General features: G+C 45.1%; 1 protein-coding gene across 1 annotated transcript in view; it reads right to left on the bottom strand.

The window, feature by feature from the left end:
* Positions 1-26,524, bottom strand: part of CD2AP (CD2 associated protein) — a 597,230-nt gene that overhangs the window by 225,954 nt on the left and 344,752 nt on the right. The window contains exons 12-13 of the mRNA XM_085610578.1: positions 22,126-22,188; positions 8,270-8,423 (exon numbers count right to left, since the gene is read on the bottom strand). Of these exons, the coding sequence (XP_085466704.1) occupies positions 8,270-8,423; positions 22,126-22,188 (217 nt within the window). The remainder of the gene's footprint in view (positions 1-8,269; positions 8,424-22,125; positions 22,189-26,524) is intronic.

The following is a 26,524-nucleotide window of genomic DNA, read 5'->3' as shown; positions in this document are numbered from 1 at the left end:
GAGAGCCACTAACGGAAGGACGATATCAGATAGAGGAAGAGAAAACACTTACATTGGCTCTACCGGCATGAGCCGTATCAACTAAATCCTACTCTACCTTAGGAACTAGCAAATGTTAATGGATATGTCCGTGAGCAAAAGCATTGATTGTGACCATAACCCCTTTAGTCTGATATCTCCCTGTGGTAATCCAGTCAGTACACCTAGAGATCTCCTTCTAACTAAGGAACTGTATTCAACTGATGATAAAGGTAACCTTAAGTGCTACAGGATACACAGGGATGAAAGCAAACGTGAAGTAATTAAGCAGGACTTTATTAGTTGAGGCAGCGATTGACACCCAGTAAGAGGAACCTGGAGGGTTGAGTAAGATGATGCTATTCATTCTTGCCATTTTGAGCAGCTCGTCCTGCACTTCATCGCCCACCCGCATTGCCCAAAGCATAGATTGGAGAACAAATAGCAACAAACCTGGTTCTCACGTGAGTGTAGACTCACAAGGAACCAACTTTCCACAGCAAGCAAAGACCCGGAACACCCTCCCACTGAACCTACGACAGACCCAAGACCTGCTGACCTTCAAGAGGCTACTCAAGACCTGGCTGTTTGATCAGTAGCGCCCCCCTCCCCCCCTCCAGCACCTTGAGACCCTCACGGGTATGTAGTGCGCTCTACAAATGTGGTTTGATTGATTAGAACACGGCCGCTGTGAGAGTGCTATGAAGGTCCTAAAAACTAGCCATTATAAGAGTGAAAAGAGAGTGGGATTAGTCTAATTGGAGACTCATTGGGGAAGCATGTGCACGCAAAGAATCAAAAATCGTCTTCAACAGCCTTAGACCTTTTGCCTCGAAACACTATGGCAAGTGCTAAAGGGAATGGGGATGCCCATGGAAATTCTGTCCCTACTAATACTCCTCCACGAGGCCAACTATGCCAAAGTGCACTGGGGGTGAGCAAGGCCAGCTTACTGACCCTATTCAAATTAACAGGGGCATACGCCAAGGTTACGTATTGGCACAAACTCTTATGAACCAAGTAGTTGAATTTATATCTTCAACCCCAGCTGATGCACCATAGCTAGGGAAGGAATAAATTGTAAACTCTTATCTGCAGATGACACCTTGTTAGTTTCAAAGTATTCTGTGACATGCAAGGCCTCGAGATTATTACAACAATAATGAAGTTCCTGACATTAAATTCCAATAAATCCTTCAGAGGACGACCAAGAGAGGGTTGGTAGTTTTGAATAGTTGGGTAATAAACTAGCGGATGACATGTTCTGGAAACCACACGACTATTAAGTACAAATAAATAGTTGAGGCTCTGAGGAAGTAAGAGTACCTCATTTAGTAAACCGGTCACAGTCGCCCTTGAGATATACGACTCCAAGGTGGTACGTTGCGTCCTAAATGGGGCTGAGCTGTGGGGCTTCAATAGGATGGATGGCCTTTCAAAATCTGAGAATAAGTTCTTAAGGAGCTTGGCATCACTACCCAAGAGTACACCACTCAACTCACTAAAGTTGGATATGAGCAGGAAATCTATTGTTGACATGGCCAAACTATCCCCGCTGCTATTTTGGCAGAGACTAAGATCCACTCAACAACTGTGCTTTTACGCCAATGCAATAGAGAAAGTTAGCTCCCTTGATATATTGAATAAGATGAAAGCTTTGTTTTGGGGCTACGTAGCCCGTAATGAAGTTAACATATCAAGCAATAGGCGAACAGTGGAATTTGTCAACTTCAAGATGGCGAGATCCCTGGAAAGCTACATTGACATTATCCAGACACCAAGGGATCAGTAACTCTACATGCAGTTTAGGTTTGGTACACTTACCTTGAATTCCTTCATTAGTACATGGCAACATAACCAAAGTTATACCAAGTCCTGCCCTAGCCATCTTGCACCAAAGGAATCACCTGCATATGTCCTATTCGCCTGCCCAGCATACTCTTACCGAAAAGCCAGGTGGCTTAAACCCACCTGCAAGCAGTTGGGAACCTGAGAGCATGGTGAAGCCCTGCGTATTCTTAAATCTGACGCAACACCACTGTTTGCATGCCCACTTGCCAAATTTCTGGGCCACATGTGGGGCATCAGAAGGAGAGCTCAGAAGTCCTTTATTATTCCCACATAAATAGTTTAATAGTGCAACTCGAAGTAGAGGTAGTCTTTCTTTTTAATCAGGGAGCTTATATTGATGCTCAACCCATACATATTGTAGGTCTAAAAATCATAGCGGACCCTATTGTTCAACTTTGGACTATTAGTGGATTTTGCTGCCATTGCTCCCATTTGTATAAAAGGACGATTTTTTTTTTTTTTTTACACATTTTAGCTGGATACCAAAGCCAATCAAATTTTTAATAATACATGTTTGCATTAATTTGTTATTTTTCTATCGTATGTGTGAAAGTGTATGTAATGTTTTAAAATGCACACTGCACTTTTAAGGTCGGACAATCAAAATAATGTTTTTGATTGATTGCCAACCATTAACATGCCAGTTTTATATCTATAAGCTGCAAAAAGGAAGGACAAGTACAAAATGTCCTACTTTAGTGCTACAATGATGCTCTTAGCACATTTTACCCCCATCCTTGTCCACATAAAGCTATCTTCAATAGTGATATTAAAAAAGTAAGCAGTTTAATTTTGAGCCTGGCCTGTGCTGGTCAAGGATTCCATATTTGATTGTTGCATGTTTGTCTTCTTTAGGTCTTATTGCGAAGGGACCATGCGGTGTTCAAATCAATATTTACACATAGTTTGAGCATGTGCTATTCTGCAATCTGTACTTTATTTACAATAAAACTATAACCGTATTAGGTCCTCTGACTGACCGTTTTTTTTCCATCAGTCTGGTTACACAAACCATCTCCCTTACTGCTTGAAACCCAACAAGCACAAGTCAACAGATTAGTAGAACCATTTCAACTGATTGTTTTCCTACATATGGCGAATGGAAGAACTGTAGGAATCACAGATAGTAAAACCTTGTCTCTCTAAACTAATCTGCAGATACCGAAACCTACAATCAAGTATATGCATGCAGTCAATGAAGGGGCACCTTAAATGCACACTTATGAGTTATGCTGTCACCCACTGATCAGTTTTGCTTATAATGTTCATACATTGAAGAGGGTACAGGCCACGCTATGGCAAAGACCTTACATCATTCTTATACAGAGTGAGGGCTGGGTCATCAGCAGGCCAGACAGTAGCACAAGACATACCCCCAGGCTTAGGTGGTCCCCAAAGGCAGATGGGAAGACTGACAGCAGCTACTCAAAGAACTCATCTGGCATGCCAACCACATTGTTGGCATTAGCATCCCAGGTGGAGAACGCCGAGGCCATCTCACATGGCCCAGACGTTCCATTGAATAAGAGAGTTGAGGACTGAAGCGCTCTTTATCATTGAAGACCTGCACCTTCTTCTCAGGGGACATAGCCAGAGCATGTAACTTGAAGCAACAGACACCAAAGATGGAGCAATAAGGGCATTTAGCCCGTGCCAAGTTGAGTTAAATTGCTTCATACTGGAGAATATTGAATCCTTGCCACTGCTCCCAACACAGATTTGGCCAATATACTCCTGAAACAGACTGCTACAAATGGTCCTACACTGAACTGATATTTGCCTCGGTTGTATGTGATTTCATAGAAAACGATTTCATGGAATACCATTACTGAGAAACCATTTAATCTAAACTGCTGAATGAAACAGCATTTACCTTTTTATAGAAACCAATTCATAGAAAGTCTTTTTGGTCGAAATTGGCTTTTGAGTGCTCATTTATTATATATAAATGCAATAGTTGCAGGTCTTAATTTTGGAAACAATGTCAGACAATTATTTTGGATGCTTTAAATTCTCTGAGCCATCACCACTCGTAAACATCCATTGCTGACTCCTCATATGCCCTAAACAAAATAAATCCCTGCCCCCTAAAATCCATAACTACACCTAAACATTCATCCCAGTATCCTAAAAGCCCTTTCTATCCCAACTATCCACCATCCCTGAATCCTAAAATCACTCACTATTCCTAACCCCACCCTTAACACTAGAACATCTTTCTACGCCAAAACCCCACCCATCCCATACCCCTTTAAACACCTCAGCACACCCAAACTACACTCTTCCTTAAACAAAACAAACCCTAAACCACCCTTAAACACCAGCCATCTATGACCCATAAGAACTTCTCACCCTAAACCACTTATCCTTAAACCCTAAAAACCGCCTTTTTACATCTAAACTCCACCCACCCCTAAATCCTTCAATCCCCCCACTATGCTAAACTACAACCCATCCTGAACCCTAAAAACTCTTAATCACCCTAGCCACTATGCATAACTGAACCTTAAAAACCCTCACCAGCCCCATCCATGACCCCTAAACCTCTCAACACCCTCACTTACACTCCACCTATCCCTGAAACCTAAAAACACTTCACACGCAAACACCACTCATCCGTGAACCCTAAACAGTCCTCACCACTCCTGCACTCCAACCATCTCTGAACTCTAAAATACCCATTCTATGCCCCAACGCCAATTATTCCAGACCTCTAAGAACCTCCTCATCACCCTAAACATGATCCATCCCTGAGCCCAAAAACACCACAGTAGTCCAAGACCCCACCAAAGTTGCATGCAATTTTAGATTTTCTTTAAAATTATCTTTCCCTTAAAATGCAAAATAATTCCTCTGATTTTTTTGTTGTCGTCTTTCCTTAAAATTGGTTTTCCAAGATTTGGCTTCCTCCAATGTGGTTTCTATGTTTTTGTTTTACTATGAATACACCTACTACCATTTGCCTAATAACACAGTGGTACTGGCCATGTAAGGGATGAACTCTTGTAAATCACATACTTCAAATCTATCATTGCTAGATAGAACTTGGTATGGCATCTTACAATGTTGTCATCTTCTATAGACTTTCAAAGGCCTTAAGTGGGACTTAAAGATTTGTCTTGTTTCGAAATCATAAAAAGGTGAACATTTCCCCGATTTGCTCAGTCTGATTGATTTCTTCAATAGCTACTCTTTAATAAAAAATCTTTGCAAGTCCTTCAATAATAAAGGAATATCATCTGTCTTCATTTCCGTGTTCTATTGTTTTCTTGTTGGTGGCTATTGAGTCAGCTCTATCCAATATCCTTGCCTGATGACTCCAGATACCCACTGGTCCATCATCCAAGCTTCAGGGTAATTCGTCACACAAATTGAACTGAGGTGGAATGAGCAGGACTAACTTTGTAAATTGGCAGAGCTCTTTTTTTTTTTTAAGGTTTATTTAATGAATTTCATACACTCCCAATGAAAGTAACAACAAAAGATCATAGAAGAAAGCAGTGGTTAGATTATGAATACTACCATAAAAGGATAAGCATACATCCTGATACAATGGTATATAGGGGCAATATCAATCCTGTTGCATTAAATAATCGAAGGAGGAAAATACAGAGTCAGGCCTTATAGTAAAAACTGAGTGGTGAAACATTTAAGTCAAACATTGGTGCCCTAATTGGAACGAGCAGAGGCTGGTGCTTCAATGGGTGTTAGTATGGCTAAGGATAGAGTGTCAGTGGCTAGGAAAAGCAGATGAGAGCGGAAAGGTTGCCAAACATCCTGTGGCTAGGCGGAGGGGGGTGGGGGGTTGCACCGTGGCATAGATATCACTGGTCATGTAGCAGTAAGACATGCTGTGCAGCCAAGCTTTGGTAGTAGGACGTATGGCTCTGCCCCAATGCAGTGCAATCTCCTTTTTTGCTAGTAGCAGAGCAATAGCAGCTAGTCTGCAGAGATTCTTTTGAATGGAGGAGACGTTGCCCAGCAGTGCCATAAATGGGGAGAGGGCTAGGGTAAGGGAAATCATCGGCGATATTATGTCAAATACCCCCGCCCAGTACTTTGCAATGGAGGGGCAGGTCCAGGTCATATGTGGAAAGTCTGCGTCAGGTGCATGCCATTTGGGGCAAAGAGGATCTGGAGGGGTCAATTCGGGCAAGCCCAGAGGCGGTGGTGTAGGAAACTAAAATGGACTAGCTTATGTTGGTGACTGGAAGATACTTATTTAATTTGTGCACATTAAAGCAGACCGTTAATTATCAGTGAGAGTGTATCGTTTAGCCTGGTAAAAATAAACCTGTCCATGGCCATAATGTTCGCAGGTAAAGTATCCGCAGTATGTGTCATTGCATGTCTGTTGTGGAACAGATCGTCAAATGTGTGAATATTGTGTGTCCTCATGGTGTGCTGCACCAGCTTTTCAGTTTGTGATGACCACAGGTTCGGTGAGAGAGGGAGAGCGGAGGAATATAAGAAGTTGCGACCCAGCATTCCACTGAGTTTGTGCCATGCCCAACAAGTGGTAGATAGTGTCTGAACATCCATTGGGTCTTTCTGAATACCCTGTGGTAATAGCGTTTTAATGGTATGAGGTCAGCCAAGTCCCGTTCTGGTTTGATGTAATGTAGGAGAGCATCAGGGTGGAACCATGAATATACAAATTGGGCCTGGGCAACAAGACAAAAGATGTGAAAATCAGTGACGGCAAATCCGCCTTGGTCATACGGGAGAGTTGGCAGAGCTCTTAGGATGGTTTTCTTCCTCAGCCTCTGAAACAAAAAGACTGATTCAGAGTGTGGGAGGATTGTTACCTTGCTGTGGCTGTCTGCCAACTACAAGGGGACTAAGTGCAACTACAATTGTTCTGTGTACATCTATCTTTCTTGTCATCACTTCGGTGGAGGTTTCAGGTTCCGATACTTTGAAAAACACCCGCTGCCTTTGATTTCTCATTCTTTTCAGTGATTTCAACTTATCTTTTGGACAAACACACACATGCTCTTGGTCTAAAATCGTTTGTGACTGTTTAAAGGTCCTATCAGACGAGATTGTCATAATACTACTAAAACCTGTACTGAGTGGCCTATCATTATTTATTCCATCGAAGACATCAACACACAAGTTTGTTCTTCTCTTGGTGAGCATGGATTTCACCTCTAGTATGAAAGATAAGGGATCATGGTTAGATCATTTATTACCTGGTGGGTGAAGTGGTATTCTATGAAAAACATGTCCATTATTGTCACTGGCACCCACCTGAATGAGGTGCATTCCACCATTTTGTGAAGTAACACAATTAGTCTCATCCACAAGAACTATGAATCGGCTGGGAGGATGGAAGAGTTATTGCTTGGAGCGGATCCGAGGCCTACTGCTTCTGACTTGTGAGTGTGTGTTCTGAATTTTCACGAGAATTACCACTTTGAAACTCCTGAGGCTACTGACAGTGCTCTGGGGTTAGTGCTCAATGGTTTCAGGAGGTTGTTCTGGAGTGAGCTGTCCTGTGGGAGGTTTCCAGAGATATAAATTTACATACAATAGCATATCAAAACCTATTAAAAGTCCACCCGAATTGCATAAAATAACAAGAAAAAAAACAGTTTGCAGAGCAAACTTTTTGTGATACTTAAGCCTAGATTGCATTAACTTACTTAGAGTGACAGACGTTCTATCAATAGCATGGCCCAAATGGAAAAGCACACTCTCGTGCGTGTGCGATTCCTAACCCTACAAGTGGTCGCTCGCTGCGCGAGACCTAAAAAGGAGAGTGAGCAAGTTTGCCTCACACCAATGACATGGGGAAAAGACCTGGTCACTACTTCTAATCCTCATATGGTGTGCTGCCACCACCAAGCTTGCGCTGCTTAGCTCCTAGTGAAGGCAGTAGGCCTCCACCACTGAGAAGACCGCGCTTTAGGTGCCCCATCCTGGTCTAATAAGACTGCAGTCCACGAGACAGGTCTATGTCATGCCGCACACGCATGATCCATGTTCCCCTATGACTGCAAAGTCAGAATTAGGGATCCAGACAACAATACAGAAGGGCAGTGGTATAAGTCTCCACCATGAAGAGGACTTTTACGTCCCTACAAGGTGAGTGTGCATCTTAAAGCCCAGAAGACATTATACTATAAATGCATTTAGAAGGATCGAACAGTCCTGCATGTTTTTCTTTCTCCTAAACGAAAGAATATGTCAGAAGCTCTTAACCATTTGAGATTGTGTAGCTAAATCAAGGAAAAAACAAAATCATTAAAGTTACAAATTCCAATGGACAAAAGAAAAAATATATTGTAAACATCACAACTTTTTCAGCACGCAAAGCTCTAAACCAGAATCAAAGAAATAAAGCTTACAAAACTCAAATTATCAACAACAAGATGAGCATGAAGAAACGGCTTACTTGGATGCAGGTGTGGGTAAGGCAGGTTTATCTGGACGTTTTGGAGGAGGTACAACTGATTTCAGAAGATTAGATTTGCTTGGAGGCATTGGTTTTTTGGGTGGTACTTGCGGAGCTACTGGCTTGCTAGGCCTTAGGTCCAAACTTGGTTTATCTTAAAAATATAAAAGAAAACCTATGGTTTGAAAGGATAAAACTGAGACCAAACATGAGAAAGAAGAGACCAAAATAGTATGCTTTTAAGTGCAAAATTTGTATGAATGTGGTAGAGGATATGGAAAAAAACTACAAAATAAGCAAACTACTGACGAAAGAACAAGTTACTTACTCCTTTGATAATGCTCTTTCTGATGGATCCTCAAACTACAGATTCCTCGCAAACTGAATTCTCCTAACTCCACCCTGGAGCTGGACACTGTTGCAGGAATTGATCCTATGCAGATAGGTGGCACCATCGGACTCTAAGGTGACTTCATCCAGCCTCAGAGAAGGACGGAGTAGAACCAAATATAGGTGCCACTGCTGTATGCAGACGTCCGTTTACAAAAAGGCATTAATGGAGGTCGGTGTTCAATTCGGCATTGCAAATACGCCCAGTCTGAATTTAATTGCAAGGATACATACGTACACACACACACACACACACATATATATATATATGTATACATACATATATATATATATATATATATATATATATATATATATTTTCTCTTCACTACGTTCTTCGTCAATTTCCCGCTCTCAACACAGCGGGTGCTCCAGCCACGAGGACGAAACTCGCGTATTCATATCAGCCACAGTTCAAAAAACGCTGCGCACTCCGGCCAATATTCAATTGATTCTTTGCAACACACGATCAACTGACAAATGCGTTTCAGCCTCCTGGCCTTCGTCAATGTCAGTCTTTCCCTGCTTACATTTTCTATTTAACCATTTCCTCTTTCATTGGTTAACAGGGACTAAAATCACAAACACAAAAAATAATAAAAATAGAAAGCGGACTTTTAGAATCCAGTCACTTGTTTGGGGAAGATGTCGGCTATTTTAACACTATACTATATAGGTAGACAGTACTGTTATTTTTATACTTTCGTATTATAACCTCAGGGTTCCACATAACATTCAATAAGAAAATCCAATACAATTTCATCAAAATATAATTAATCACAATATACAGTTAATTAATGCCATATGCAAGCTCTCCATGGATTATTAAGCTTTAATAGCATGCCCTTGTAAATCTTATGTTGTGCCATGATTTTTACCTCCAATTGGAGTGGGCTTGTTCCTACCATTGTCATGTTACCCCTGTCTATATATATATATATATATATATATATTATCTACTGGCGGTCGCCAGTAGATAGTTATAGTTAGGACCCTGTTTCCATAGGAAATCCGCAACATTCTATTTAGAATAACTTTGGCGCCGGTCGACGAATCCTCGCGAAAATTTCAAAATAGGTGGGGCGCTACGCTCCGCTCCTACCCTGAAAGTCTCGGGGGATTCGTCAAGCGGGGGCTGAGAAAAAAGGGGGGTCCCAAAACGAGTTTTTCCCATGCATTTTTCCATAGGACCTTTAGACACAGCTACAGCCCGAACGGCTGAACAGAGTTACTTGAAATTTGGCAGAGAGCTAGTCCTCAGGTCAAGGAAGTGCCTTTTGTAGGTTTGGTGTAAATCTGTTCAGTAGATCCTGAGAAAATAGCATTTAAATGAATATATATATCTGTGGCAGCTTACGGTGCGCTTACGGTAAGCTTACCGTAAGCGTACTGTGCCGTGCGCGAGCGCGATTTTGATTGGCTGTTAGATCTTAGTAAACATTCGAATCGGTCGAAACCAGGAAGCGGCGGCCGCCATTTTCTCTCTCGCACTCTGAGTGGGGGAGCAAAAACAAAGGCAAAAAACATGTAAAGGGGCTGTGTAGTCAGCTCCTAACCACCTAGCCTAGATGAAGGTGTCCCCAAAGAACCCCCAAGGCCAAAAATTCAATTTAATTTTTTTTAAGAAAAATCGCCGATTACGCTTACGGTAAAAAAATTTATAAAAAAAAAAAATTATCCACTCTCCCCACCCCGTGTGCAAATGCTGCCCGAAGGGCATCATTTGTGCACGGCATCTCAACGACCTAAATATTTAAATGATTACCTTTCACAACGAAGCGCATAATATGTCCTCCATGTGCGCGAAGCGCATCGTGCGTACATGGCCCATCCAGCGTAACGTGGGCACGCGGTGCGTGTAGCGCACCGCGTGCCAACCGTGCGTGCGCGGCACTAACTGCGTAAAGTGGGCGCGCGGTGCGCAAAGCGCACCGCGTGCTCACTGTGCGCGCACGGTGCGCGAAGCGCACCGTGCACGGACGGAACGAACTGCATTAACTGGGCGCGCACGCCACGAATGGCGTAAAGTAACTTGGCATTTAAAAAAACGTACAAATTCACTGAAAAAACCATAGGTTTCACACACGTTATAGTTAGGAATTAGCATTTAAAAAACCTTGCAAATTCACTGAAAAAACCATAGGTTTCACACATGTTATAGTTAGCTGGACATTTTACTGATAAAAAACCAATGAAATTCCCCCGTTATAGTTAGTGCAGGCAACTATAACTCGCGCGACCGCAATCCTCTGCTGATGACATATGTGTCTTTATGAAAAAAAATATTTGTAATATATGTATAGCTAAAATTTAATGTAAGAAGACATGGGCAAATAAGTGTCTAAATACAGTATTAGCATCAGCAGAGGATTGCGGTCGCGTGAGTTATAGTTGCCTGCACTAACTAAACCGGGGGAATTTCATTGGTTTTTTATCAGTAAAATGTCCAGCTAACTATAACATGTGTGAAACCTATGGTTTTTTCAGTGAATATATATATATACACACATATATAGAAATACATGTATATATACACATACATACACACATATATATATATATACACATACATACACAAATATATATATACACACACATGTATACACACACACACACAAATACACACATATACACACATATATACACATATATACATACACACACATACATATATATACACACACACACACACACACACACACACACACACACACACACTCTGTAGACAGACCGCATCTAAGATGAGATAAACTCCTCCCAGAGGCAGATCGAGTAGACTCTGCTGGTTCTGCACAATCCTTACGCATGGAGGTGTAGGTAGTGAAGTTTGATTGTAGATCTCTAACTCGTTGATGTTGTTATGAAGTACTAGTTTGAGCTGGGAGACACATGGTCAGACTGAGCAGTTCAGAGTACTAGACCCTCAAAGCCCTGTTTTGTACTATGAGGGTCAATTGAGCATGATCCTTCCTGACCTTCTTCAGAACCCGAGAAAACCGAGGTGGAATGCGTAAAGGAGACCGAACTCCCAGGGAAGGCAGAATGGGTCTAACAGGAAACCTTAAGGTGGAAACTTTAGAATGCAAGGCTTGACAATTAACACTCAACAGTAGTGAAAAGTTATTGCCATGGACCACCACAATGGGTAATATGCCTTAAACTACTTGGGTGCAGATGCCACATGTGGATAGCTGGGTAGCGTGTGCCGACATTGTCTGCTCTGGCATTAAGTGACTTTGCCAGATGGCTGACAGTCCAAGAGAATTCTTGCACGTTCAACCCTTCCTGGAACTACACAGGTCCCCCTACACCACCCTATTTGTTGCAGTATCACATGGCCATCATGGTGTTCATCAGAACTTGTATAAAGCTGCCCTTGAAGGAAGGTGAAAAGGGCTTGGGGGGCAACTGCAAGACAATCACCTTGAACAGATTGTTGCTGCGGTCTCAGATTCCCGCCTCGTCCAGGTGACCTCCCCAGCCTAAAACAGATGCACCAGTGATCATCACAGGAGGTAGGGAGGACAGTCTGTCAAAATTCAGGTAGGTATCCTACATCCACCAATTGATCATTGGAGACTCCAGCACAGAGTTCCTGTACAGAGGTTCTAGTGTAGATCCCGCATGTGCCAACAGCCATGAGGCACCAGCATAGGGTGACCAGATTTTGAAAACAAAAAACTGGGACACTTCATAAAAATAGAAGGACTACAGTTTAACATTATCCGAGGGGCATAGAATGACATCATTCATTAACATATAAACAAGGACAACCGAGGAAATAAAAGGAATATGCTACTTACCAGTATGCATCTGTTCTTGGCATGTAGAGCTGCAGAGTTGTACACTTAGCATAGGTCGCCATCTGGTGTTGGGCCCGGATGTTTGCAGTTTGTTTTTCTTCTTGGACAGTCTTTGGAAGTCACGAGTTTGGTGACTCCTCCTTCGGTCCGTACTGCGCATGGGCTTCGGCTCCATCCTCAGATTGTTTTTCGCCAACAGGGAAATGATGGAGCGTAGTAATAACAGTGAGAAACCCATGTGTTGTATCTAAATAAGATGTACTGGAACGGATACAGGTAGCCGGGGAGGCGGGTGGGCGTGTACAACTCTGCAGCTCTACATGCCAAGAACAGATGCATACTGGTAAGTAGCATATTCCGTTCGAGGCATATGAGCTGCAGATTGTACACTTAGCATAGATTATATAGCAGTACCCAACCTTAGCGGCGACCACCGGTATCCGTTGCAGCTGTTTGAAAAAGTGTCTTTAGTACAGCCTGGCCCACCCTAGCTTGCTGCTTGGAATGCACATCTACACAGTAGTGTTTTGTGAAGGTGTGCGGTGTAGACCATGTGGCTGCCTTGCAGATGTCATCTAAGGGTATATTCCCTAGAAAAGCCATAGAAGCCCCTAACTTTCTTGTAGAGTGGGCTTTAGGGGGAACAGATAATGTTCTCTTTGCCTTTTGATAGCAAATTTGTATGCATTTTACAATCCACCTAGCTATCCCTGATTTTGAAATGGGGTTGCCTTTATGTGGTGGAGAGAAGGAAACGAACAATTGTTTAGTCTTCCTGAAGGGTTGCGTTCTTTGTATGTAGTATAGTAACGCCCTTTTTACATCAAGTGTGTGTAAGGCCCTTTCTGCAACAGATTGGGGTTGCGAAAAGAAGACAGGTAATTCCACTGATTGATTGAGGTGGAAGGGGGAAATGACTTTGGGCAGAAACTTCGGATTTGTGCGAAGTATGACCTTGCTGTGATGCATTTGTATGTAGGGTTCCTGTATGGTGAACGCTTGTATTTCACCAACCCTTCTAAGGGAAGTGATAGCTACAAGGAAAGCTGTTTTCCAGGTGAGAAACTGTAGCTCACATTTGTGCATTGGTTCGAAGGGCGGACCCATTAGTCGTGTAAGAACTAAATTTAGATTCCATACAGGGGAAGGTGGTGCCCTGGGAGGAATTACTCGTTTAAGGCCTTCCATGAAGGCTTTAATAGCGGGCACTCTGAAGAGTGATAAATGCTGCCTGTTTTGTAGATAAGCAGCGATCGCTGCTAGGTGTAGGCGTATGGATGAATATGCCAGGTTACACCTGTGAAGATGGAACAGATAGCATATGATGTGCTGTATGGATGCATCTAGGGGGTTGATTGTATTGTTACGGCAGTAAATTACAAATCTTTTCCACTTTGCGGCATAGCATGCTCTAGTGGTAGGACGTCTGGCTTCCATGATGATGTTCATGCAATCAGGGGGAAGGTTAAGGTATCCGAATTCTAAGATTTCAGGAGCCAGATCGCCAGGTTGAGCTGAGCTGGGTCCGGGTGCCTGATTTCTCCATGGTTCTGGGTTAGGAGGCATGGGGAAAGGTGCAGTTTTTGATGTGGTACCACTGATAGTTGTAGTAGCGTGGTGTACCACGGCTGCCTGGCCCACGTTGGAGCTACCAGAATGAGTGTGAGGGAGTGCTGTTGTAGCTTCCTGACCACTAATGGAATTAGTGGGAGAGGTGGAAAGGTGTATGCAAATCTGCCTGACCAGTTCATCCATATCGCATTGCCCTTGGACAATGGGTGTGGGTATCTGGCGGCGAAGCTTGGGCATTTTTTGTTTTCGTGGGTGGCGAAGAGGTCTATTTTAGGATGCCCCCATTGTTTGAAGAATGGGTGAAGAACTTGTGGATGCAGTTCCCATTCGTGTAGTTGTTGCGTTTGTCTGCTGAGCAGATCTGCTATGGTGTTTTGTAATCCTGGAACGTGCTGTGCCAGGAGAAAGATGTTTTGGGGAATTGCCCATCTCCATATGCTCTGGGCTAAGCGGGAGAGCTGGGGAGAGTGTCCCCCCCCCTGTTTTTGTATATAATACATCGCAGTCATGTTGTCTGTGCGAATGAGGACTGCTTTGCCCGAAATTTGTTTTTGGAAAGATTTTAGGGCTAGAAAGATCGCCAAGAGCTCCAGATGGTTGATGTGGAGCGATTTTTGCTGTGGCGTCCATAGACCTTGCATTGTGAGGTGTAGGAGGTGCGCTCCCCAGCCGGAGAGCGATGCGTCCGCTGTTAGAATCACCTGAGGAACCGGGTCCAGGAACGGCCGTCCTTTGGAAAGGTTTGTGGTGTTCCACCACTGCAGAGAGTGATGTGTGCGGCCGTCCACCAACACCAGATCCGTCAGCTGACCCTGGGCCTGGTTCCACTGTTGTGCTAGGCACTCTTGAAGTGGACGCATGTGGAGTCTTGCATGGGGCACTATAAATATGCAAGACGCCATCATTCCTATGAGCTTCATGAACACTCTTGCTGGAAGAGGGTGTTGGGGAAGGAATGTTTTGCGTAAGGCTTGAATGCTTGTGATTCTGGCTGAGTTTGGATAGGCAATACCTTTGGAGGTGTCTATAGTGGCCCCGAGATATTGCTTTGTGTGAGATGGTATGAGGTGGGACTTTTGGTAGTTCACCGTGAAGCCTAGCTGGTGGAGCAGTTGGATGGTGCTGTTTGTATGTTGCACACATTGGTGGTAGGACGTGGCTTTTATCAGCCAGTCGTCTAAGTAAGGGAAGACGTGAATGTGTTGACGTCTGAGGTGTGCTGCTACTACTGCTAGGCATTTGGTAAACACTCGTGGTGCAGTGGTGACCCCGAAGGGGAGAACCGTGAATTGGTAATGTTGCCCGTCCACCACGAACCTGAGGTATTTCCTGTGAGAGGGGTGTATTGGAATGTGAAAGTATGCGTCTTTCAGATCCAAGGTTGTGAGAAAGTCTCCCTGGCAGAGGAGTGGGAGGACTTGTTGTAGAGTGACCATGTGAAAATGGTCTGAATGTATGTAGGCATTTAGAGGCCGGAGGTCCAGAATGGGTCTGAGGGTCTCGTCTTTCTTTGGTATTAAGAAATATAGAGAGTAGACCCCTAGATTTCGTTGATTGACGGGGACCTGCTCTATAGCGTGTTTTTGCAGGAGTGAGAGTACCTCTTGTTTGAGCAGTGTGGAATGTTCTTGAGACATTGGACGGTGCCTTGGTGGGATATTGGGTGGGGTAGATGTTAGCTCTAGACAGTACCCTGACCGAATGATTTGGGTCACCCATTTGTCCGATGTTATGGACTCCCATACGTGGATAAAGTTTTGTAGTCTGCCCCCGACCGGAGTGGAATGGTCTGGGGGGAGCGGAGGGGAGTCATTGTGCGGGGGGGTGGCGGAACGGGTGTTGTTGGTTTTGCCCCTGCCCTTATTGTTGTTACCCCTGTAACCACCTCTCTGATTGCCCTTTGAAAAGGTATTTTGAGGAGGGGACTTGTAGGAGGTAGAGGCGTTATCGGTGGAGGAGCCTCTGCCTGTGCCACGAAAGGACGAGCGTCGAAAGGAACGTTTGGAGGCTTGTGTTTGGAGTGCCCCCATAGACTTTGCTGTGTCTGTGTCTTTCTTCATCTTTTCGAGCGCTTCGTCTACCTTTGGCCCAAAGAGTGTTTCCTGGTCAAAGGGGTGATTGAGTATGGATGCCTGGACTTCAGGCTTGAACCCTGAGATCCTGAGCCAGGCGTGGCGACGAAGCAGGACACTGGTATTTATGGCCCTAGAAGCAGTGTCGGCTGCATCGAGGGCACACTTAATGGAGGTGTTTGTAATTAGTTTACCCTCCTGTATGAGGTCATGAGCCTTGTGCTTGTATTTTTCTGGAAGGTGCTGCATAAGAGCCTCTAGTTCGTCATAGTGTGCTCTATCATATCGCGCAAGCAGTGCTTGTGTGTTTGCAATGCGCCACATGTTTGCAGCTTGGGAGGCGGTGCGTTTACCAGACGCGTCCAGAAGTTTAGATTCTTTGTCTGGCGGTGGGGCATCTCCTGAGGATTGGGAGTTAGCCCGCTTTCTAGCTGTGGAGACAACTAGGGAATCTAGGGGAGCAGGGCCCTTGATGTAAGCAGGGTCTGTGGGTGCCGCCTTGTACTTCTTCTCTATTCTAGGGTTCAGTACTCTGGCTCTGACAGGGTCTTTGAACACCTCTGTAGCGTGCTTGGTGACACCCTTAAGCATGGGTAAAATGGAAGTAGATTTGTCTTGTATATCAAATGTATCCAGTAGGAAGTCTTCTTCTACTGGTTCACTGTGCATGTCCACCCCATGGTAGTGTGCTGCTCTCTGCACTAAATGATGAAACCCTAAGGAGTCCTCTGGAGGAGACGGCCTTGATGGGTATAGGTCGTCCTGAGGTACATTGGGTATATCAGGGTTATTGTAATCCTCCCATGGATCTGGGGTCCCTGGTGGAGTGGGATCCATTGGGGCGTCCGCCGGGTAATTGTCCGGATCCCCATCATCCGGATCTGGGGATGGGGCCGGATCGTAGTGAGGTAAAGGTGGCGGAGACCTGTAAGGTGGAGGCGGTGGAGGAGGTGGAGGGGGTAGGGGAGGCGGTGGTGGGGAGGGCACTCTGAGGGGAGAAGTAGCAGAGTCCTTCCTTTTGGGTGGAGGAGGAGGAGCCGGAGCATCAAGGCGTCTTTTCTTGGTAGTTAAAGTCAAAAGCCCAGTCTTTGGATCTTTGGACAAAGTCTTTTGTAAAGGGTCTGGTGTAAACAGAGCCAATGGTGTCGAGTCGTCTGTCGGCACCGGTGATTTCGGAACCGGGGGTTTCGATGGTCTGTGTGCGCCATGCTTTTTTGAGGTCTCCGGGTGTTTCGGCGTCGAATGATGTTTCAGCGCCGGAGCGTCGGTGCCGACAGATTTGTGTTTGTGTTTGGTCGGCACAGAGTGTCCAGGCTTCGGCACCGGTGGTTTCGGAGTCGAGCTGGATTTTGCAGTCTTCGGTGCTGGATGCTGTTTTTCGGCACCGGGTGTCGGCTGGCTCGATCCCGAGCTGCCATGAGACTTTGGGGGCTTCGACACCGGGCCCGAAGGTGGGGTGATCGAAGTTTTGGTTTTGGTTTTGCCCAGGCCGGCAGGCGAGGGAGTAACCTGAGTCTCTTTGGTTTTCGGCGCGGGGGTGGGAGGGGGCATAGTACTCACGGCCCGCTGCGCTGGTGTAACGTCCTCCACGTCGGAGTCGTCGGCCTCGGAAGCGCTGACGACGTCTTCCTCCTGCTCGGTGTGTGTTTGCCCCGAAGCTTCGGCGTCGTCTCCGAAGATGTCCGGTGGAGCTGCAGAGGATGAGTGCGCCATGGTGCGTCGAGCTCTTCGATCTCGGATGGTCTTCTTCGATCGAAAAGACTTGCAGGCGGGGCAGTCTCTAGCCTCGTGTTCCGGAGAGAGGCAAAGGTTACACACCTGATGGAGGTCGGTGTGGGGAAATTTAGACCCACATTTTGGGCACTTTTTGAACGGAGTCCTTTCCATCGGCCGGGACCGGAGTCGCGGAGGGCCCGAAGGCCGGTGTCGATGTACGGGATGGAGAAAGTGCCGCTTCGAGAGATGAAGATGATGAAGGAACTCGAAGAATCGAGGATTTTCCGTCGAGGCTGGAACCGTAGAAGTTCGAAGCCGGAGCACGAAGTATCACATCCGAGCCCGATGGCGGAAAAAAACAATCTGAGGATGGAGCCGAAGCCCATGCGCAGTACGGACCGAAGGAGGAGTCACCAAACTCGTGACTTCCAAAGACTGTCCAAGAAGAAAAACAAACTGCAAACATCCGGGCCCAACACCAGATGGCGACCTATGCTAAGTGTACAATCTGCAGCTCATATGCCTCGAACATGAATTTTTAAGCCCAGCATCTTTCCTTGTAATTCAATTGCTTTCTGATAAGAGCTGCAAACTTGTCCTGCTTTAGAACACATAAAAAGGTGGCTCCAACTGTTTTCAGTCACACTGTCTGAAGACAGAAGCATGATCCAAATTTGCTGGAATCTGGCAGGACAGCTAGTGGAAAACTGGGACTGTCCTAGCAAATCCGTAATGCCTGTTCACCCTACACCAGCAGGATACACATGGCCAGGAGATCAAGAAGTCTCAGACCTGTACAGGCCTGAACACGGAAAGAGGACTGAAACATCAGGGTCATATCCTGAATGTCCCATTGGGACCATATCCTGCCTGTCCCAGACTCACAACAGGGCAGAAAACCTTTGAATGCCACCTTTTTCAGAACAGTCTCTAAATATGGAATTGTCTGCACTGGCCGAAGATCGGATTTCACTTTGTTGATGTAAAATCCCAAGTAAGACCAGGATCAGGCCTTGGAGCAGGTCCACAACTTGGGAGTGCAAATGGCCCCGTTTCTTGTGCTTGGTGAGATGCAGTGTCACCTTCCACTCCCTGATGGCCTTCAGATACATCATGGAGCATTTGTCTCAAGACTGACTCAAGATTAGATCCGAGGAACGAAAAACAGACGTCATGCACATCAGTGACGAAAATTTGGTTTCTGCACATGTGGCACAGTTTGAAGTATGGGAAGAACCAACAAAGTTCGAGGGTGGAGCTAGGCTTAGGGCATAGAAAAAAGGAATAGATGTCAAACACGCAGGCATGGTGCCTATATAGGGCTCTGCTCAGTCACTTCTGGATGCAGGATGTAAGGACCGCAGAGTCCAAAGGCACCACTCAGAGTGGAGGAGCAACTGATGGAAAAGCTTCTAGATCCGGTTGACACTTGGGGGAGGGGGGATTCAAAAGGTGATGTGTTGTGGGTGTACTTTGGGCCAATGCGTGTATCCTCCCACTAGAAGCCCTTGTTTGCAACCTGAAGATTCTGATTGACAGTTCCCTAAAAGGCATTATTTGGAATTTGCCCATTTTCTTTTACTGACCCCCTACACTATCATAGGTGACAGTTTAGCCCTTAACTGGTACCTTGTCACAAGAAAACAGACTGGTTTTCATTGTAGGGTCTGTGCTTGAGATTCAAAAGTTTCAAAACCTTTTTATGAAGTTATACAACATATAGAGAGGCATTACTATTTGTCAACAAACAACACTGTAATGGCAACCAAAATGCACCTACCTTCCCTCACATCCTCCCATCTATCCACAAGTATACCTTCCAGCCTTCTTTCCCCTGCCATCATACAAACCACCCATGCGTGGCGGATAGTCCTGCCTTGTCGTATATTGGCCTTGTATGTTAAATGGCCTGAGCTTCCCCACTTTGTATATAAAACCTGGAGCATAGTTAGGGATAAAACCTTTTATTCACAAGTCTCCTTGTGTACCACGGCGGCTACATCAAAGTAGAATTTGGGTGCCAGTACCAGTGCAGTACCCATCAATCACCCCACATGATCTGAAGAGTGACAAACAGTTCTGGAAAGACCAAAAGCATACCCATACCATAACACTGGACAGAGGGCTCAATGAACTACAACAAGAGAGCTAAGCTGACATTTGGGGCTGTAACTTGGGCGGAGAAGGTCCTTTGTTTATCATAGTTTAAGTGCATTATTTACTCAGCTGTTAATAAAAAGTCCTCTGATTGGACATTGAAGATACAGAATGTGTTATTGGTTTTGTCATACTGAATCTGAGTCTTGAAGGCCATTCAACTCCTGGAATACACTGACTGGAGCCTTCACTACTCCGAGTGTCACAAGTGCTTAAAGTGAGTTTTGTAGCAATAGAACGTAGAGCATACTTGTAATGTAACCTCAAATAACATTAATTCTAATGAGTAAATGCAAGTAACACATTCCTGCTCCTAGACCACAAGAAAAGAAAACACAGTACTTCCCATACTCCTAGGGGAGCTTGGCTCGATTTTTGATTGTTACCTTTTTACTGTTGATTTTATCTTTACAGCTAGGAGGTTTTAAAACATAGTAGAACCTGAAGAGTTGGCTACATCACAAAGTGTGTTGAAAGCCAACACAGAGTAAGACGTGTCATCGAATGTATTTATCAGAAGGTGGGGTTCGGTCTGAAAGTGTCGGAGCACTCTACAGGCACTGGCAATGCCAACAGGCCAGGCTAATAACTGGAAGTGTCTTTTCTGTAACCAATGAGTATAGACACTCAAAAGGTCATCATACATGTAGTCACTCTTGCACTTATACATCCATTCTCCAGCGCACAGACTTATTCTTCTCATTACTCAATCACCCATCCACAACAAAATATCTACACAAATTCCCACAAGCATATGGAAGACAAATTCAAATAGAAATATAAAAGAGAAAACACAATATCACTTCTACTTGGCAAGCACATATTTGGAATACAAAATTAAAATTAAACACAGTAGCATGTGGCCACCATTCTATGACCTTGAGGTAGTGTACCATTGTTTTAAAGTTCCAACTTAGCTACCACATTTAGAAGCAATGTGTTTATCCTCTTGGAGTAGTAAAAATAATGATACAGTATGCACAGTATTGCTCAAATTTAAGGTTCTCAGCTAACTCCCATGGGGGTGGGGGGCTAAAGATTATAGTGCATCACTGTTGTACTACGACAAGTTGGTCAACATAATGTTTTTAAACTGTGTGGCCAATGTAAAACAGTAAAACAATGATACCCTATACCATTCTAAAATGGTTGTACAGTTTAGAAACAGTGGCTGGACTGGATGCAGCACAGTACAGATTAAACGAGGAGAACGTAAGCATCTCAGTGTGGCGAGCTGCAAGCTGCTCAAAAAATGGGGAACAAAATTAAGAAAATAGGATCTTAAAAAGGAATAAATAGGAAAGTAAAGGTCTGGCCACCAGCCAAGAAAATGAAGCACACTACTTTTCAAATGGGTATGCACACGATGAGCCTAAATTTAATTATTCACAGGGCGATGGAGTCAGCGGCAGAAAAATATGCTAACCATTGTCCCCACGTAGAATGTTGTCACTCGGAGAAGCAGAATGAGAATGACATTTTAACAGACACTACAGGGTTGGTCAAAGGCCCTTTATGTAATTGTTTCTTTTTTACAAGGGTGTGGCATTTGCTACCTGACTTAAGCAGTTATTATCTTGCTTCCAAAGTTAACGTATGAGATTACACATAACAAAATAGCACTGTCAAGCCTTCTGCACAGTGTAATAACAATCCACAATTAAAGGCCTACTGGCTTTAACAAATGCATTTCACATTAAGGCCAAATAACTTTTTTGTAACTTTTCATAATAAACTAAATCAGATCAATAGCATCTGACATAACGTTTCCCAGTGCACTTATCACTGCTATGCCTACAACACTGCTTTGTTGCCATAAAAACGGAGGCCTTCAGTATTGCACAAATGGTGCACTACATCGGAACCCAACTATATTTTAAGACTTCCTCAGTAGTTTCTATTTGGCTTATTATTGTGGGAACAAAGAGTCCGCATCTGCAGAATATTTGGCAGCAAATCTGAAGCAATTTTGTATGCTTTCTAGTAACGCATACTAAGAATCCTACATGATAATAGTGACATTTTTCATGCTATAACTTTGATCTATTTTAACGTGTACACCTTGAACAATTATTGCATGCTAGAACCTATTGTATGTCAATAAAAAAGTTATTTCATACTTCCGCACAGTTCAATAAACGCTCACCTTTTTCTTCCAATCGAGGAGGAAGAGGTTTCTTCTCCCCAATACGGAGTTCTGGCTTTGGAGCTAGAGAGGGAAATATTTTTTAGTTTTTTTAGATAGCTCACAGCATATAAAACATTTTTTTTAACCTTTTGCATGTATATGTACAATTAGTTTGCAGAAACATTCCATAATCGAGCTCATGATCACATTAATTGTTAAAACCATAAAGGCTCTATGAAACAATTTAGGTTGAATTCATTTACTTAGCAACCACATCTGAATTCTAAAAATATCTTGTATCCGTCCCATTATACATAAAAATGCTTAAGGATTTGTTTCAGAGTAAACCTTGTTAAAGTGAACAATACCAAATCATATTACATTTTGTACACCCAATCAATAAATGTCAAAACTAGCCTAGATGATTCTCATGCAGCATGCAAAGTACTGAAAGGATTTCATTACAATTATTGGCTTTCAGGGCCACAATTTCAGATTTATCTCTAGGTACTTCTTTGGAAAGAGGGTTTAAAAAACCATCACATGCGCAAAGTGTTTTTTTATTTACCCATATTACTAGATTAATCTGAATGGGGAATAAACATAAATACTGCATGTTAGATCATAAAAAAACGCTTTACTGTTGTACCCAATGGGTAACTGGAACTCTAGGTGACCTCACAATTCAACACTCCAAAATGAAAAGATTAAAAAAAAAAATCTTATAAGGACAAAAATGTCATTTTAAAATTGCCTAGTGTTTTTGGGTAAAATAATCTAGATATGTAACAGTGTAAGACTGCCGGGACTTCTACTATTCCATGAAGATTTTCTTACCAATAAACAGAGTTCAACTCCGTTCAAGTTATGTTCCAACTTGGTGAGAAGACTGCACATTCATAATACGAACCGCAGACCATTCCTAATAAGATATGGTCTGGTTTATTAGCAATGACTTGAGGAGAGGGGCCTATTTTGCAATCATGCTCAGGCCCTGAGCACCTCCAGCTTCCCTTTGGTCATTTGCCAAGTAAACAAAAGGAGAAACGTTATTTAGAGCTTCTAAGCCAAATGTATCACACTTTGAACAAGTGTCCTAATTGTTATTCAGACACCTAATTTTAAATAGGGGAAGCTGATCAAAGAACCAGGCATAGCAAGGTCATGCTGGTACTGTAGATAGCATCACATAGCTGCTACTCCTGAATGTTGTGAAACAGTGGACTTTAGGAGGAAAAAAAAAAAAAAGGAGAGGTAACTCCGCACCCAAATGATCAGAGAAGTGAGCCCTGAAACCTTCCCCATACAAGAGGCATAAAAAGCCATTTTAAATTTGAAACATGTTCCTGACAATTAAAGGCAAAGGAAATGAAAAACCGAATACCGAATTTTGTAATGATTTTTTTTTTTTGAGCAAGATGAACAAGTTACTTACCTTCGGTAACGATGTATCTGTAAGAAACATTAGTTAGTTAGATTCCTCACCTTAGAATATCCCCAGGCGTCAGACTGGATCCGGAAGATTTTTCGTCAGCAATACCCCTTGCGCGTCGCTAGGCGTCGTCTGCGGCTCCGCGTCCGTCGTCGGCGTCGTGCGCCGGAATGACGTCGGAGTACTTAGACGCCGTCCTCGCGCGCTGACGTCAGTTCTTGTACATAGCTTTCCGCGCCAGGAACGCAGAGCCATGCAAAGACCGACACTGGTGCCAAAAAGAAAATCTAGGGGCCTGAAAAGGATAACCTTAACCCTAGATGTCAGTTCGCAGAACGGGGAGGATGGGTGGGTCGGTGAGGAATCTAACTAACTAATGTTTCTTACAGATACATCGTTACCGAAGGTAAGTAACTTGTTCATCTGAAAGAAACCCGTTAGTTAGATTCCTCACCTTAGAATAGATACCCAAGCAATACCATCCCCGGTGGTGGGTCTGCGAACCAAGATCACACCAGAAAGTCCTGGAGGACAGAACGGCCAAAGAAGCCATCCCTCCGGACTTGGCTGTCAAGGCAATAATGTCTGGCAAACGTGTGTAGCGAAGCCCACGTCGCCGCCTGACAGATGGCCTGCAAAGGGACACCCCGTCCCAAAGCAGTAGTAGCCGCTGTGGCCCGAGTAGAATGGGCGCGCAGCCCAACAGGAGGGTCCTTTTTTGCCAAGGAGTAACACATTTTGATGCACAAAACGACCCACCGAGAGATGGTCCGTTTGTGCACAGCTTTCCCCTTCTTAGCACCCACGTATCCAACGAAAAGTTGGTCGTCCACCCGGAACTGCTTTGTGCGGTCCAAATAAAAGGAGAGCGCAAGTTTTGGGTCAAGACGGTGGAGCCTCTCTTCCTCTTTGGAAGGATGCGGAGGCGGAAAGAAGGTGGGCAAGGTGACAGACTGCCCAAGATGAAATGGAGTCACCACTTTCGGAAGAAAGGAGGGACGAGGCCGAAGGACAACCTTGTCCGGATGAACAGAGAGAAAAGGAGGCTTTGAAGATCAAGCCTGGAGCTCACTCAACCGTCTAGCCGAGGTGATGGCTACCAGAAAAGCAGTCTTAAGCGTCAGCAGACGAAGAGGACAATTATGAAGAGGCTCAAAGGGAGCGCACATTAGAAATGTGAGAACAAGATTCAAGTCCCACTGAGGCATTACAAAAGGGACAGGAGGGAACGTGTGAGTAATGCCTTTTAGAAAGCGTGTAACTACAGGGGACTTGAAAAGAGAAGGCTGATCAGGAAGCCGCAAGAAGGCAGAGATGGCAGCAAGATAACCTTTCAAGGTGCCCAGGGCAGAGCCCTGCCGGGCCAAAGAAAGAAGAAACAGTAGAACCTCAGAAAGAGGGGCGGAAAGGGGATCCACAGCCTTTGCTGTGCACCATGCCACAAATTTGTTCCACCGGCAGGCGTATACCGTCTTTGTGGAGGGACGCCTGGCTGCCAGAATGATATCACAGACTTCAGGAGGCAAGTCAAATGGCATCAACTGCCGCCGCTCAATCTCCACGCATGGAGGTGGAGGCTGGACAGGTTCAGGTGGAGGACCGTCCCCTGCTGCTGCGACAGAAGATCCTCCCGAAGGGGCAGACGTATCGGAGGATCGGTCAACATACTGAGTAGCTCGGGATACCAGTACCTTCGTGCCCAATCCGGAGCCACCAAGATGACTTGGGCCCGGTCGTGCCGGATCTTCTTCAGCACTCTGGGCAGAAGTGGTATAGGCGGAAAGGCGTACAACAGACCGCAACTCCACTCGTGACGAAAAGCGTCGCCGAGCGAGTGCCGCCTTGGAAATTCCAACGCGCAGAACTGCTGACATTGCGCGTTCTCTTCGGTGGCGAATAGATCTAACCAAGGCTCTCCCCATTGCTGAAAGAGACCTTGCGCCACTTCGGAGTTCAGACGCCATTCGTGATCCATCATGCACCGGCGGCTGAGTTTGTCTGCTGTGGCGTTCAGAGAGCCCGCCAGATGTTGAACCACTAGGGTGACGCCCTGGTGTTCCAGCCACGTCCAGAGGCGCAGAGCCTCCTAACAAAGGGTCCACGACCCAACCCCGCCCTGTTTGTTGCAATACCACATGGCGGTGGTGTTGTCCGTGAACACCTGCACGACACTTCCCCTGACAGAGGGAAGGAAGGCTTTCAGTGCAAGTCGAATCGCTCTCAACTCCAACAGGTTGATGTGGAGACGAGACTCCGCCGGAGACCAGAGGCCTCTGATCTCCGCCTCTCCCATATGGCCACCCCATCCCAGGAGGGACGCATCAGTCACTACGACATGCTCCGGTTGGGGAAGGGAGAGGCTCTTGCCCTTGACCCAATCGCGGTCCGTGAGCCACCACTGCAACTGCTGTGCAGTGTCCTCCGAGATCAAGACATGGTCGGACAGGTTGCCGTGATGCTGGGCCCACTGAAACTTCAGGTCCCACTGCAGAGCCCGCATGCGCCGCCTGGCGTGATGATCTAGTAGGATGCAGGAGGCCATCAGCCCCAGAAGCTGCAACACTAGCCTGACCGAAACCCAGGATAGAGGCCGAAAGATGGGAATCAGGGCCTGTATATCCCGGACCCGCTGTTCCGGTGGATGGACCCGGAACTGCGCCGAATCGAGAACCGCTCCGATAAAGAGGAGCTTCTGAGAGGGACTCAGGTGTGACTTCGGCACGTTGATGGAAAATCCCAGCAAATGCAGGAGATCCGCCGTAGTCTGGAGGTGGGAGACGACTGTCTGGGGCGAGCCCGCCTTCAACAACCAGTCGTCGAGATAGGGGAAGACTGGAACCCCGGATCTGCGCAGATGAGCTGCGACCACCGCCATCACTTTCGTGAACACCTGAGGGGCACTGGTGAGGCCGAAGGGGAGCACGGTAAACTGAAAGTGCTCTTGGCCCACCGTGAACCGCAGGTAACGCCGGTGGGCCGGCAGGA

The sequence above is a fragment of the Triturus cristatus genome, chromosome 6 (genome assembly GCF_964204655.1).
Source record: "Triturus cristatus chromosome 6, aTriCri1.1, whole genome shotgun sequence".
Lineage (NCBI taxonomy): Eukaryota > Metazoa > Chordata > Amphibia > Caudata > Salamandridae > Triturus > Triturus cristatus.
Note: the sequence above shows the minus strand (reverse complement) of the source record. Positions and strands in the feature narration are given on the sequence as shown.